Below are 16,157 nucleotides of genomic sequence, written 5' to 3'. Positions count from 1 at the left end.
CAAATCCAGGGATGTAGTCTGTTCTGTTATTCGTAGTAAACATAACAAGTTACTTTAGATGTTACTACCATACAGGAACATATTTGCTTCTGTGCTTTTCTGAAGGATGTGTACCCATAAAGAAACTCCGTGAGTCTGCTCATACCAAAGGACAACAGCCTATATAAATTCCAGAGCAGTGACTACATTCCTCAGTGACTTAATTCCAAGAAATTAAGTTTTGAACTTATGGCAGAGTTTTTCTCAGAGCAGTGGTAATATGAAAGTGCTGGTGTTGCTGATGGAAAGCAGTACTGGAGAGAAGTTCTCTAGTCCGTGTAAGTCAGGGCTTTGGTACAAATCATACAAGTGGCACAGATCTGTGTTTTTCTCTGTGACTTCTATATTAGAGCAGTCTCCAAAGAAAATTAAAAACCTAGTAAAACTGAAAAATCTGAATCTAAAATGATGGCTATAAGAAGTACTAAAATATATAGAATCATAGAATCCCATGGGTTGGAAAAATTCTTTAAGGTCATTGAGTCCAGATGTTAGCCCAGCACTCTCAAGTCCACCCCTAAACCGTGTCTCAAGGTGCTGAATCTTCACATCGTTTAAAACACTCCAGGGATGGTGACTCTACCACAGGGATATGTAACCTAGAGCTTTAGGACACATTTGTAGGCATGAGCTTATGTAACAGCAGGCACGAAAAACCTACTGAAAGTCTCTGAGAGCAAATCTATGTCATGAGAAATGGGGTCTCACTCATAAATATGTCAGAACATCAGTCACTCCACTGCTGCTAGTACAGATCTGAAAACAGTTGATTAGCTGACTAGTTACTTAGTATGAGATCATGTATAGCTAGTGGAATTTCAGACATTCATTTTCAAAAACATTTTCCTCCATTGAGCTTTCTCACTACTTTTGACTGTATTTCCAAAGTGTCTTCACATTGCTATGTTTTCAATTCTTTGCCTTATTTCTCTTTGTCTGTAGAAGTTTCACTTCTACAATGTTACACTTGGTAAACTGGAAAAGCCTCTTCATTGGACATGGGATTCAGACATACCTTTGGAGTGTATGTCACATGCAGTGAGAATCAGGAGCAAGGCAGAAGCATCAAAAACCTGGAGTCAGTGGAGTTTGTGGGAGACTGTCCCTGGTAAGCAAAAACAGACTTAGCAATATTGGTTTAATCTTTCTCTAGTATAAAGCTAGCTTGTGATTTACCAGGGAATGTGACCGTGAAGGACTCTTCAGGAGAGATGGCATCCGATCAAGAATCTGTTTGCTCTGAGCACTGACCAATTCCTTGTATTTTGTTGGCAAAAATAGCAATGCCCCAGCCATTGCTATAATTTGCAGGCTATCTTCCTAAGCTAGTCGGCCAAAAGTTTTAGAGCTTTTTTTTTTTGCTCACACATTAAAGCAACACAGTGCATGGAGTGGCATGGGATCTTGGATAGGCACATCTGCAGCTCAGACTCAGGGAAAGGAGAGGAAGCATATAGCTTCCTGATCTGATGAAACTATGTGGTCTCATGAATGTGTTGCTTTTGTCTGGGGTACCTAGCTTGAATTAGTATTACAGAAGCAGAGGGAAAGGAGCAAGTCAGCTCCTTATATCACTTGGAATGAATGTCTTGGTAATTATATAAGAACAGGGAATGAACCAATAACATAACTAATGACATCACAATTTTATTTTTTTTTAGATTACCATGGCTTACTAGAGCAGTTTGGTTTCCAGAGACTCTTGTTTAAACGAAACATGTAACTACTTTAGAAAATACGACTACAGTGATTTTATAATGAAACACTCATTTGGAGCAGCAAGAGCTTTTAGTTATTGGAGACATCATGGGTATAAAAGAGGCATTACAGGTCTTCATACTTGGATTGTGGCGCTCATCCCTCTCTTGTTATATAATGGGAAATAGGATGCAAGAATCTCTTTTTTGTCCCACTAACCTCAATCTTGGAGATTTTATTTTTTTCAATTGCAATTGGATGGGGTTCAAAAATACTATTTCTTGGTCACAAACTAATCCCACATTACAGACCTGATTTAGAGCTCTCTAAAAGATAGTAACTCTAGATGTCATCAGATTTTTGGATCAGATTCTTAAGAGTAGATTTTACCTGTGAAATGTGTAAAAGATTGTGAGTCACCTGAAATCCATTAATTTTTGCATCGAGGAAGCAGTCCAACATAGAAAGCCTGGGAGTCTCATTCTAAGCTGATATCCCCTCACTGATCTGATTCAGTCAGTGTTGACTCCTCTTAGCTGAGTTCTGCATGAGCATCAGACCGTAATGGTTTTCTAGCCCTCTGCTTAGACTCTTGAAGAGCAGGCATTTTGGATATGAGCAACAGTCTGTGCGTAGGAGCAGGAGGTGGTGTTCCTTTGTAAAGGCAATTCTTGACAGCACATTTTTGTTTCTTCTAAGTGAAAGGCAGTAAAATGGATTTTGTCTCTTAGGTAGTTTGTTGGACTGCATTCCATGCTTATGCATTTTAGAGAAATGTAGGTATTATTACATGTGGAATTCATCTCTGTGTTGGGAAGAATACTAAATAAAAGTCCACTAATGGATAATATAACATTAGTGATTTCTTGTGTAAGTGGTTAGTTTTGTGCTCTGGCTGAGGGCTGCTGCCATGAGCAGATTTTGAGATTTTTTTTTTTTCAATTTGCAGGCCTGGACACTTCAAATATCAGTAGGGTACAAATATTTCCAAAAGAAAAAACTTTAGAAGAAGGCTCTGATATCACTCTTTGCTGCATAGGAAAGAAAAATCAAATCATTAAGGAATTCTCTGTACTCCCACCTGGTGATGTTTTCAATCACACAAATGGTCAAGTCATACTTCTCAGTGTGAAAAATGTGTCAAGTAGCAAGTCTCACATTCATTTCTACTGTTTCAGTGAAGATGGTACGACACATGAGGCAGCTTTCTTTGTGGGTAGTAAGTGAACACATTGTTACAGTTTTATTTTCCTCTTGTGATTAACTCAAGAATGACTGTGGAAAAAGTGGATGGGTAAAAAAAGCTTGCTGTAAGTTGTCATGGTCTTGTCATGTCTGGCTGAACTCTGTTTAATGTCTGACTTCAAATCTGTAAACTTACATATAGAAAGCAGTAAAGAATAGCATTAAATTAATTGATCCTAGCACAGGTGGTTGATTCTTAAATATACCCACCCATGTAGGATTTCAGCTTCATTGTCTGTGTGCATGTGGTAAAAACTCAGCACAGTCCCCCTTTCAAGGCTAATGGCAATTTTTAAAGATAGAAAAGAATACAGATTGAATAAATGAATAGATGAGTATAAAGAAAAGACAATAGAGCATAAAAGTGTTTGATTGCTATTAACTCATGGTATTATCTTGACTATGTCTGCAGAGTGGTCATTGAATTTCAGTAATAACACCTATACCAAACCAGACCTCATACTTATGCGTTATTTCTAGTTTGTTAATATATTAGAAAGTTGATGACTTTTGCCTTGACTGCTGTGATGATGTTGTTTTTTTGGTTATTTCCTCTGACGAGAACCACCTTACACACCTAAAGATTTTTCCTGCCATACTCAAGACATGAGAACAATAACATGTACTTGGAGAGCAGGAGAGACCTATCTCTACGGATCGAATTCACCATATTACACCTTGTCTGAAACGTAAGTCTCATTGTCATGTTAACTCTGATCTTTGCTGTACCAGTCACCTTCTTTCCCCTAGAATCTGAGGAAATGCTTTTTGTCTTTGTAATTAGCTGCCTGCCTCTTTCCACCTCACTGAACACTTATTTAATAAAGCTTCAGCAGTGCAGAACTGCTTTGAATTAGACTAGCTATAAAAAAGTTGGCCGTCCTTTGGAATACATTCTGACTTGATAAACATTCTTCTAACCATTCTTCTGAGTTAATATGTTTGAATATCATTAGGTAGGTATGAAAACACCCTGAAATCAGGATATAGGTAACTTAAAAGTATAACATAATCGTTGGGTAGCACACACAGGAGATAACCAGGGTCAGCTGGTAGGCTGAGTATTAGTGTGCTCATGATACATTGACGCTAATGTTGACTCAGGCTTAGTACTTAGCCTGATTAGTTTCCCTAATTATTTTCCTTTAGGATTTTAGAACTTTAAGTGCTGGTGTTTTCCTGCTTGAGTCCTTTAGCTACTTATAGTCCTAGCTCAAAAGTCCTTCTTGTGTCAATAATTTTTGGCTGGCTTCTTTATATTAAAAAAAAAAAGACAAAAAACTGCAGACTTCCACACAGCTCTTTCTTAGCAGTCTGAGGAGCCAAGGCTACACAGCTGTGGCATATCAGAGATGGCCCTTACATGAGGAGAGGGGCTTTACAGCAGGGCTTGTAGAGAAAAGGGAACTCCTAAAACAGGACAGATACCTCATGATCACAACACACTTCCATCAAAAGATCTCAGCAGAGATCTTCAACAGGCCAGCACTGTACATACCGTCCTGGTCTCTGCATCGTTCACTTCTAAGATATTGTGATGGTGATTTGAAAATGGAAGGTGAGTAGATACACTTCAAGATGAAGATGAAATCACAACTTCATTTAAAAGCATAATGGTAGGCATGTAAATTATTTAAGTCTTAACATATAAGTCCCTGGTTTAGAATATCCATCCAGAAATTTCTGAAAGCAATGTGGCTGTATCTTAAAAAGATAAATTTAGCCTTTGAAGAGAACTCTCTTTTAAGAATATTTGTATTCAATCTACTTCAGACTGAGGGAAAGAACTGGGTGGTTCCTTATATTCCCTGACAGCCTTATTTTTCATGGTGCTGTATTCTAGTTGGACATCAGAAACTTCAACATCTATGTTGATTGTACATTAAGGAAAAACATCTTTCTTTCTCTTTGCCCCACCTCCTACCTCTCCCTTTTTTTGATAGGTCGTCCAAGAAAAATGACTTGTGCAAGGCACATTGTTCTGACCTGTGCACATGTTCTTGGGAAAGTGGCCAGCAGAAGATCTGGAATGTCACAGTGACTGTGAAAAATGCACTGGGAAACAAAACTGCCACAGATGTTTTTGATGTAAATCACAGAAGTAAGGTTCTTTTCTGTCTTTGTTTAGGGCTTCTTGTTGGTCCTTCTGAGCTTGATACTTCCGTGCCCTGGTTTAAAGTGTGGAAGCCCTTGATTTTTATCTTCACAATTACTCATCTGTCTATGGGCTACAGTTACCCTCTGCTCTCTCTTCAGTTTCAGCTTTGGAAAGTTATATTGATGGTAGAAAACAGCATTCCTCTAAAGGTCAGATTTGGTTATTGGAATGACCCCTTAATGCTTCAAAATCTGCTGCTTTGTAGAAGCTGGTTTATGGAAGAGAAAAAAGTATGGTGCAAGGATATAAAAAGGGAGTTTAAGCAAAATATCTGTATAGGTTACTTGGGAATTGGTATGATATGGTATGTGAGACAGGTGTAAGAGCTATTTCTGGGAAAGAAGTGGTGGTGCTAAGGTCCTAACATGGGACACTAATATCCACTGTGCTACTGTAAGGGAAGAAGTGTGGTTCATCACTGAAAAAAAGCCAGGTTATTCTGAGAGGACTATCTGATGACTCTGGCTCCTTGTTCCCCGGTAGTTTTGTCCTTTATCTCAGTATGCCCCAGGTCCCATATGTTCCTTCCTGCTCCTGCCTCAAAACAACTGGCTATTTTTTCTGTTCCAAAAATATTTCCAGTTCGCCTTGTGTCCTGTAGTCCTGCTTCAGTGTTCCCCAGGTCCTGTGGCTGCCTCACCTGCTTGAAGAAGCAGGAGGCAACATATGCTTTGTGAAGCTTGGAAGCTGACAAGACAATGGCCTAGGAGGCTGTTGGTGTAACTGGTGCATCCTGGCGCTGCTTCCTTCCTCAGAGGCATTGTTGACAGTTTTGCTAGATGTGATTTTTCATATGAAGGACCATATGTTTAATGTCTTTATATAGATTTAGATGTCTTTATATAAATTAGATATTTATATAGATAGATAATTTAGATGTCTTTATATAGATTTGTCTCAGAGAGGCATGAGAATTCTAAAAGTTGATTATCTGATAGTTTAGAAATGGAAGAAACAGGTCAAGAAAAAAGTGGAAGAGTAAACCGATACGTTGTAGGGAGACAGCACAACGTCATAATCTAAGTTTTCATGGGAAGTCAGGCTAGAATAGTTTACATTCAGTGTGATAAGTATATTAAAATTTTACTACAATATTCTTTTTCTAGTCCTAGAGATAGCTGCAAGTTAAAGAAATGATATATAGTATGTGTGATGAGTTAACCTTTTAAATAGCGATTCCTGTAAAATCCTTCATGTTTTCTCTGATCCTGCAAATATTTACATTAGAATTTTCCTAACTTAAAGGATTGCAGTAAGTAAAAGAAAATGTAAATCCATTTTTTCCAATTCTGCATGTGGTAGTTTGGACGTTCTGTATCAAACACAAACTTTTGTGTATGAAAGTCCTCAAATTGTATTTCACAGAGTAGTGTAATTCAATAACGTAATTCATGAAGTTTTAGGATAATGGTAAGCATACCCCTCACTTACATTGCCATGTCCTCACCTTGCATTGCATTCCTCATAATCATACTGATAACATGGGAGAGTTTGAGATTTAGTTCACTTGCTCAATACTGCTTAAACTGCAGTAAAGGATCTCAGAAATCTTTTGGAAGAAGTAGCATTGGCATTGTTTACCAGAGGGTAACTAGTGACAGGAGTCAGTGTTAGAGTTGTGAATAAAATTTCTGTCAAAGAGGATGGACTCTGTGGTGTTAAACTGTGTCTAATGTTACCATGTTACATCGGGAGCTTCTGCAGGCCCTGAATTAGAGAACTTTGCTGGTTTGCAATAAATGTCTCTCTTCCTTTTCTCCATGGTGTTTTAAAGTATTTCTAACTTGGTGCAGAGGGGTTTTTTATGTTGTGTAACATTACTTGTATTTACATTCTGAAATTAAGTTTTATATTTATATCTCTTTCTTATAGACTAGGAAAAAATCTGTATTTTTAGTTTCTTTTACAACTCAGCTAAAATATCTTAACATACTTTTGCATATATTTTAAGTTTTACAAGAGCTAACTCAGATTTTCCATTGGCAGTGTATCCCACTGCACCTTTCCAGGTTTGGGAAGAAAGCACAGATACAGAAATCACATTACATTGGAGTTATCGAAACAGCAGTATTGAACTCTTTTGTCAGACTGAAGTAGTCCAGCCTGATGGGAAAGTAGAACTGGTATGAAACCTGAATTTCCTAATTCAGTGAGTGAGGATCTCTCTGATGTGATATTAAAAAAATAATTCCCCAGCAATACAAATACACTGTAAATCTTGTGAGCATGTGGATGTGTCTGTTTTCTGGATTTTTTTGCTCCCAAGCTCTACACTGGTTATGTGGTCCATGTGGGCAGTCACTGTTGGCACTAATTCACACTCCAAACACTGCCTGTATTCTAGCAGAAGTGCATGGTGTGACTGGTTTGTGTATGTGGCTCAGTGCTCTGTTGGATGGGTTCTGAGATTTGTTGAAGTTAATGAAAACACTTAAGGGCCTAATAATTGTAAAGTCGTATTATGCATGTTGTACATATATTAGCTATTGCTAATCTTGATTTGTTTTTATTGCTGATACCATTTCACGCACAAGTGGTGGAGAGCAGTGTTGAAGACTTCTTTTGTATTAGTCCAAGATCTTTTTGTGTACTATTGACTGTAGTTGATGTCAGCAAGTTTCCAGTGATGGAACCCCAGAACATTTTTTCTCCCCTTCTTCTACTGTCTCTTTGAAGGTTATTTGAGTAGATTCCTTATCTTGTTCCGCCCCTTCCACAAAAGGTGAGGTTGACAGACTCTTCTCCTGTATACTGTCACTTCTCCATAGCTGTTGTCTTAGAAGGCAGCTTGCCTCTAGCACATTAAAAAGGCCCAGTGAAGATCACAATCAAGCTGTGTTCTGTCTTGAGTGTAGCTTAAAAGCTGTCAGATCAAGTGACCACTGCAGTTGGCCATTGCAGGAGACAGTTTTGAGGAGAGGCTTAAAAGCATGCTGGCTTTTTGCATCTTACCAGAACTCACTCTGTCTCTTAGAAGACCATGTGGTAAAGGCTGGGAAAAAGAATGGAAAGAAAAGGTAGCTGTAGATTGCTCTGCATATATCTGGAACAGCATCCTACTTTTACATGAGGTAATAGCCCCAGACTGTATGAGGGCAATATCTCAGTAAATTTCCTCCTTAACGTAAAAAGTGCTCATGTGGAGAGTGTCTGAGTGACTCAGACACTTACACAGAGGTGACCTCCAGACCTCTTTTTGGATCTCCCACTGTTTTGATCTTGTGCATTATTTCCTTTTTCTTTTTTTGATTGTTGTTCCATGACTGTCTTTCCCAAGTGAAGCTTCAGTGGCATTTACAGGGTCTAGAGGAGGAACTGTTTTCTCTGAGAAGAACATCTTGCTGAGGATGCTGGACTGAGCTATGGCTGTTGTGTCTTTGTGTTTTGCAGCACAACAGCTCCAGCGTGGCCTCGCACCTCCGGAGCATCTCGGTGCGTGGGCTGCAGCCGGACACAGAGTACAAGGCCAGGGTGCGCTGCGGGGCTGCCAAGCACTTCTGGAGGTGGAGTGAGTGGAGCCGACGCCTGACCATCAGAACAATGGAAGGAAGTATGTCCAACCCAGTAAGAAGCAAAGTCTGAGGGATGTTCTTTGCTCACCGCCTCTCTTTGTTGTTTGTTACTCTTCCACTGCTAAAGCAGAGGCTTGTTGCATTCATAAAAGAGAAGCACACTGAGCAAACTTCAAGAAGATGACTTCTTAAATAACTCTCAGCCGACCTGCTAGTCTCTGACATTTCATCCAGTGCAGGTAGTGGGAAATCCGGTTGACTGGGAAGATGGTCAGACTGAGTTACAGTTCTCTGTGAGGCCTAGAGGAATGGTGCAGAGGTGGGAACAAGCACTTGTCAGATGCAAGCAAAGATTTTTGAGGGAAATTAACCAGACTTCAATTCAGAAAAAGAAATGGAGGGAAAAAGATATTAAAGGATGTTTGGGCAAAACCTGGGAGTGATAGGGACAAGGAGGTGCTGGGAGTGGAGTTTCTTCAAATGGGAGGAAGCAGTTAAACTGCCTATCCTTTCAGCAGCTAGAGCATTCTCATTTTCTTGTCTTGCTTTATTTATTGCAGCTCCATGGGGGAAACTGGACATATGGAGAGAAATTGCACCAGCTGTGGGGGGACGAAATGTGATCTTGTTCTGGAAGGTGAGACATCACAACAGAAATAGAAACAAACACCGTCATAAAGCGGTTGGAAATTTCTTCCATGATTGGAGTGCACTTAATAGCAATTCAGTTTGAACATGTCTTTTACAAATCTAAAACAGATTATATATAAAATATGTAAGAACACACGTAGCTATGATAAGTGTGCTGTTCTGGCATTTCAGACTTATAATCCTGTTTTTCTAAATACTGTAGCAAGATAAATCCCATTTCTGAGATTTCTGCATTTCCATTTTAATGGAATGTATGAATGTATGGAAACAAGTGTTTACATTCTTACAGAAATAATACATCCTGTTAGTTATTTAAAGTTCTAAATGCTCCTCTCATATTTTTTCAGCAAAATGTACTAAGTTATTGTTCTCTTCCTTCATAACTTTTTTCCCAGCAAACACCAAGTTTTCGAGCAAATGGAAGAATTATTTCATATGAAGTAACCTGGGAAAAAAAAGATCACAGCTCTAAGCCTGAAAGAATCTCTGTTCCTTCCGTCTACAATAGCACAAGGATTTTCATTGATAAACATTCCTACAGAATCACTATCATGGCAAAGAACAAAGTTAATTTTTCACTTCCTTCAGTATTGGTCATCTCTAGAGCTACAGATAACAGTAGGAGTATTTTCAGTTATAATTACATTATTAGAGTTTTGTTTCTACCTATTTCAAGTGAAGTCATAATTTATCATCTTTGTCAAAAGATTAACCTTACCTCTTAGCTTGTGGCACTGCTGTCTGAAAATTTCAACTGTATTTTCTCCTACATGGTCATAGCTGTATGTATATTAAGCTTAAGTGCAGGGAGTGTCTTCACAGAGCAAAATACATTTATCCTAAAAGTTGGGCCTCAGTCCTGCAGCAGGTGCCTTGACAGTGCAGCCAGTGCCGGTGTGATTAGTCTCTGGTGACTCTCTGACTCCACATTCCTGCAGCTGAACTTTTTTGTGAATATGTAGTAACAATTGTTGGATGGTTTTTGTGCTGTCAGCTTTCAGCATGTGAAAGACCCCATTTGTCATTTAGTGAAGGAATGCAACTCTTTTATTTTTGTTTTCAACTGTTTAGTGTGGGACCTCTATTGATCTTCGTTTAGGAGTCTGAAGTCTCATGCAGGACAATGATAAGAGATTCTGTTTTGTTCATTCCTAGGCATCAAGGAGCTTAAGGAAGGACAAGTTAATGGCAAGGATGATGGCATTTTTATCTCCTGGGAGCCCAGAAGTATATATGACAGTTACATTATTGATTGGTGTAACTTTCCCAGGTTGCAGCCTTGTGATTTGCAGTGGAAGAGATTTGGACCCAACAGTTCCAGTGCTGTGATCAGCTCAGGTGAAAGCCGAACACTTTTCTTTCAGACTATGCAAGAGTCCTTCAAGCTGTGGGTATTAATTGAATTTAGGAAACAAATAATGTGGAATATTGAATTCTGTTCTGTGCAGGTGTAATTTGTCAAAGGATTGTGACGTCATGTTTTTCCTACCAAATTAATTGCACACCACAAATTTACCAGCACCATTAAGCCTTGGAAGGCAGTGTATTATATTAGAAAAGTCAGCACAATATTGTAGACAAAATCTCTTTTGAGTGGCTTGTAGGATGATGGTAAGATTAATGAAGGAGTTTGAAATATTTTAGCAAGAAGGATGCAAAATGGAACTGTATTTTATCTATAACAAGGATCAGAAATTTAGACTCAGGCAGTTTAACACCCATGGTATAGTCAGAGGTTTGGTGCTGTGAGTGTGCCACAAATGATATGTCTCAGCACCAGTCCTTGCTCTGGATCAGTTGCATGTTTTTTGTCCTGGTGGTGGCCAGTAGACCTAAATCCTTTCTGTCTGTGGGAAAGTTGCTCTGATATGCTTCCACAGCTGCAAGAATTTAGCCTTCCTAAAGTCTCTCAAGCTGAGAGCTCACTTTGGAATGAAACCCATTTGAACAGAATTTGACTGAACACTCATAAATATGCAATAAAGGAACTGCACCTCAATATATACAAATGTATGCAAACCTGCACTTAATGAAGGGGACTGTGGAAATCCACGGGAAGAGTATTGTCAAGTTCTTCAGTAGTTCGCACTTGTCTAATGTGAATGGGAGTGGATGTCAGTGAGGATAGTGTGGAATCCTGATGCATGGATATGTGTCTGCATTAAACAGGCCAAAACATGACCTTTGCCTGTGCCAGAAATGTAAATTAAATTGTCTTTCTTTTTGATGCATTTGGAGTCTATTGTACAGTCACCTTAAATACCTATGGCAACAAAAAATATATAAACCACTCCCCCAGTTCACTCATTCAGACCGAATAAATGTGTTTAATTCACATAATGCACACCAAGAGTTGGCCTGCCCTCTGTCTCCTTCAGTTGCGTTAATAGCACAATAGCACCCAGAGAAGGTGTCTAATAGGTTATTGACCTCGGTAGGAAGCAATTAAATAAAAGAAACACTGAATGTCAAATCATAACCTATTTTTATAATCAGTTCAATTATTTTCTAGCTGCTTTTGTTCCGGGGGTGAGATACAAGTTCTGTGTCTATGGATCTGCTGCTAATAGAGCCTCCTTACTGGAAAAGAAGACTGGTTATCTCAGGGAGCTGCGTAAGTTGGCAACCTGTTTAGGGTTTCTGTACTTGCTAAATTGATCTGTCACAAATAGAAGAATTCCCTCCTCCTCCAGCTAGATAAAATTGTATTTTCTGTGTTCTTTCTGTATCTTCAGTGAAGCATTTAAAAGCTGTATATCAGCCTACAGGGCCTCCCTGGAGGATATTTGGCTAGGGCAGTGACCAGGTAGAGTCCAAGTCCATTATGAGAGCTAAAAAAAAGCTGTGATTATCAGTCACTTTGTGGATTGTGTAGATGCATGAAGGCTCTGTGAAGATGACAGTTTTTGTAGAGAACTTTGTCTTTGTTCAGCTTTTAAATACAAGAAAGATGTAAACATAAACTCGACACGGGAATGTGCATTTTTCAAATGATAAAACACTGTTGAAGAATATTGCAAGTTTAACTTGAATTTCCTTTCTTCCAGCTCCTCAAATTGACCCTAATATGAAAAAAATTGACCTGACTTACAATTCAGTAACTCTGTTTTGGGATTATGATTCCACAAATGAGTCAGAGCCTGGTTTTGTAAGAGGCTACAATGTTTATGTGTCACCTAAACACGGGAACTGCAATTTGAAAGGATCAAAAAAGCACATTCTTTCAGGTAACTGAGGTCTCTAGTACAGAAAGTTGTCTCATTGATACAGGTGAAGGACTTCCTGGTATTGTGGCATCTTAGAAGGCTCACATTAGGCAGTCAGGCTGGTTCATTTGGCCACCTGTAGATTTCAACACCTGCTGCTTTTGATTCCTCCCTGTGTTTGAGGTGCTGGTAGACAGAAGTGATTCCTGGCTTTACAAAGATTTACAGCCCCCGTCCTGTTGCCCATAACTCATTTTTAGCCCCAGAAAAGATTCCTTTGGTACAACAGGAGAAGTTGTGCCTCTTGTGATGTGACTTCTGTATGAATTTTGAAAAACATCTGTTTGTGGTCAACTTGGATGAAAGCATGTTAGTCTTACTAGGATTTGGGTTATTTTAGAAACAGATGGGATACAATTTATTTCCTTCAAAATCGGAGCACTGTATTAATTCCCTGTGTAAATTCTTTCCTAGTGAAAGTATTTGTGTGTGTGCTCTACAGTGGATTTCTTCAGGAGAACTGAGCTGTGAAATGGCACAAAGCCACATTTAAACTTCTCTATCAGACCTTTCTGTTCCACATGCAAAACAGCTCCAGATGGCTTTGCTCCATTATAATTTTCAGATGTTTCCAAGATGTTAAAAGAATATACTTCATTTTTTTCCTTGCCTCTTCTTCTGCCTGTGTCATGTCCTGTGTTCCTTCTGTTGATTAGGCTAGTGCCAGGATGAAAAGCATAGCTTGAATTAAGGGAGGCTTATGTAGAAGGTCCTGTCAGAACGAGACTGACCACATAAGTACCATGAGTCTGTAAGTAATCCCAGTTAGACTTTAAAAAGTTTAAATCAAAGATTTTCTGCTTCACTGCTTCTGCTAGCAGACAAGGGGTGTGACTGAAAATGGCAGAAATAAGCTAACTCATTTCTCCCTGGGGTTTGGGAGTTGCGCCATAGAGAAGCAAAAGAGCTTTTTTTTTAAGACAGAGATTTCTTGCGTTTGTTTATCTTCAAAGAAATTAGCCTAAGCTTAAGGGCTACAGGATTCTGTTAAAAAAAGGAAACGGCAAAACTCAAATCAGTCTGGTCAAATGCTCTAGGGAAAAGAAATTAAAATATACAGCTTCAGCCTTTGACAACAAGTTGTTAGGTGTCCGCCAGAGGATGGGCAATGTTGTGGACAGTCCAGTTAGAAGGGATGTGGGTTCAGCCCAGTGGCAGTGAGTCAGGATGCATCATCCTTCTCGGAAGAAATTGTGCAAATTACAAAGAAGGTGGGTTGCAAATGTTTTGTTGTTTCAGTTAAGTGGGTTTGTAGTATTTTGGGGATAGCTTACTGCAACCTTTCAGTACCAAACAGGGGGTTTATAAAAAAAGAAGGAGACTTTCTACCAGGGCCTGTAGTGACAGGATAAGTGGTAGGGTTTTAAACTGAAAGAGTGTATGTTTAGATTGGATATTAGGAGAAAATTTACCGTTAGGGTAGTGAGGTACTGGCACAGGTTGCCCAGAGAAGTTGGGGATGCCCCATGTCTGAAAGTGTTCAAGGCCAGGCTGGATGGGACTCTGAGCAACCTGGTCTAGTGGAAGGTGTCCCTGTCCATGGCAGGGGAGTTGGAATAGGTGATCTTTAGAGTCACTTCTAACCAAGAGCATTCTGTGATCCCTCGATTCTATCTTACCTGTTTTTTCATTTTAGATGATTCAGAGCTATGTAAATACACCATTGAAAACCCAGAAGAAAAGAGATACACTGTGGAACACCTGATGTCAAACACAAAATACAAAGTAGCAGTTAAAGCATTTACAGGTGGAGGAGAGACTCCCATTGTTAACTTTTTTTACATAGATACACCGTATAACTGTGAGTACTGGCTATGGATAATGTCTTCTAGCGGAAGGATGGGATGATTTAAAATGTTACAATAATCTTCCTTTCTCAAGGGAAAATATTTAATTCAATGCAACATGCACTTAAAAAAGAATCCAACTGAAAAATTATATATGCATACTAACATGGTGTTTTGATACTTTTAAGTAGATGATAGGGTTTTTTCTAAATTTTAGGATGAGCCTAAATTACATCCTTATTTAAGTCTTATATCTGTCTGGGAAATAGCTCAATATAGGTACATTTGCATGCCTGGTGAGTCCTGTTTGCTAGAACTTGTTGAAGAATTGTATTTGGATCTAACTAGATTTCTAATACAAGAAAACCTGCAGACTTGTGTGCAAACAGGTAATTCCTGTATGGACTTCTATATTGATTCTTAATCTCATCAGTCTTTAAAACCATTGCCAGATCCTCTCCTTCATAAGCCAATACCGAAGGGTTGTTGGCATGGGCACAAAAGTTTGCTAAACGGGCAGATTTGATCACCAAAGCAGAAGAGGAAATAATTTGACCAAAACTCTGTTCCCTTGAAAAAAACAGTTAGCAACCATGATTGTGAAACTTGGGATTGAAATTGGAGATGCCTGGTTTAGAAAAACTTGTTGGGGTTGGAGGTGAAGGGGGAGGGACAGGCAAGGGGGAAGCACTGGCTTATGCAAGAGACTCTGTGTTTTAGGCTAACTGCCAGAGCAGTGTCTAAACCACCATGGTACCCTCACAGGCAGAGTTCTGCCTCTAACACACAAGTTCTAGCTGCCATCAGCCAGCCAGATGTCTGTACAGCTACACAGAGAATCAAACCAAGGGAATAATTAACTCTGAAGAGATACAAGGAGAATGTAATATATGTCCATTCCCTGCTATGGTGTGTGGTAAGGACACACAAACTCCATGGCACTCTGGACAGGGTGCAGGGAGAGCAGGCACCAACTAGTGCTCCCCCTGAGCCACTTACAGCCTCAACTGTTTGTGAACAGCATAGCCCAAGGCTGTCTTTCAGCTAGAAGGAAATACTGAGATCCTTGTATCAGCATAAATCCCAGGAGACTTGAACACTTGTGTAGTGTTTCTCTAGCTACAGTCAATCCATAGTGGAAACACAGATGTTTACACCTCACAATAAGAGTTAGTCTTTGAAGATCTGAAAGAAAACCTAAAACAGTACTTGTGAGGTTATCACTGGATTAACTTCTGGAAATTACTTTTACAACTAAGGTGCCAATATGAGGGCAAATAAAAAGCAATTGAGTAATTAAATTCTTGTAAAGGAAATCAAAGTCCAAAGGCTTACAGATGTATCTCAGAACTTCCAGCCAAACTACCTTGCAACCATGGAACACAGAGTTTTACTCCTGAGTTAGTGGCAGGCATCCTGTGCAAACTTGATGTTACTTTTGCCCCAGAAACTCAACCTATATTGACTTTTATATGTGAGAAGTTAAAAACAAAATTTTAAAGTATTTTTCTTTCACAGCAAACATGTTGTACTTGGTATTCCTGCTGGTGATAGTTCCAGCCCTGGTTGTAGCTATATGCCACTGGAAGATGAAGTGGTAAGATGTAATGCATGTTTGTTTTGTAGACAGAGAACATAACTAACCTAATTCACAAACCACTGCTGCAGCTTTTTGCTTCCAGCCTGTTGTAAGGCCTCATTTGCTTCTTCCTTTGGCTGCCTGGTTGTGTGGATGTTTTCAGTACTTTGCTTGTGGCATTTCTGAGACACTAGTCATCTGCTACTGTGCCTGTACACATCT

At 39.2% G+C, this 16,157-nt stretch overlaps 1 protein-coding gene across 4 annotated transcripts in view; it reads left to right on the top strand.

The window, feature by feature from the left end:
• The window catches only part of OSMR (oncostatin M receptor), a 29,924-nt gene that overhangs the window by 11,117 nt on the left and 2,650 nt on the right, over window positions 1–16,157 (top strand). For all 4 annotated transcript variants that reach the window (XM_085042677.1, XM_085042675.1, XM_085042676.1 and 1 more), the window contains 13 exons: window positions 982–1,147; window positions 2,687–2,956; window positions 3,545–3,671; window positions 4,926–5,083; window positions 7,127–7,263; window positions 8,531–8,690; window positions 9,213–9,289; window positions 9,699–9,921; window positions 10,459–10,641; window positions 11,816–11,917; window positions 12,351–12,530; window positions 14,206–14,370; window positions 15,875–15,953. In XM_085042677.1, the coding sequence (XP_084898803.1) occupies window positions 982–1,147; window positions 2,687–2,956; window positions 3,545–3,671; window positions 4,926–5,083; window positions 7,127–7,263; window positions 8,531–8,690; window positions 9,213–9,289; window positions 9,699–9,921; window positions 10,459–10,641; window positions 11,816–11,917; window positions 12,351–12,530; window positions 14,206–14,370; window positions 15,875–15,953 (2,027 nt within the window). The remainder of the gene's footprint in view (window positions 1–981; window positions 1,148–2,686; window positions 2,957–3,544; window positions 3,672–4,925; window positions 5,084–7,126; window positions 7,264–8,530; window positions 8,691–9,212; window positions 9,290–9,698; window positions 9,922–10,458; window positions 10,642–11,815; window positions 11,918–12,350; window positions 12,531–14,205; window positions 14,371–15,874; window positions 15,954–16,157) is intronic.

Source organism: Lichenostomus cassidix, chromosome Z, assembly GCF_008360975.1.
Source record: "Lichenostomus cassidix isolate B80296 chromosome Z, HeHo_3.0, whole genome shotgun sequence".
Lineage (NCBI taxonomy): Eukaryota > Metazoa > Chordata > Aves > Passeriformes > Meliphagidae > Lichenostomus > Lichenostomus cassidix.
This window is presented reverse-complemented; position numbering and strand designations above follow the sequence as displayed.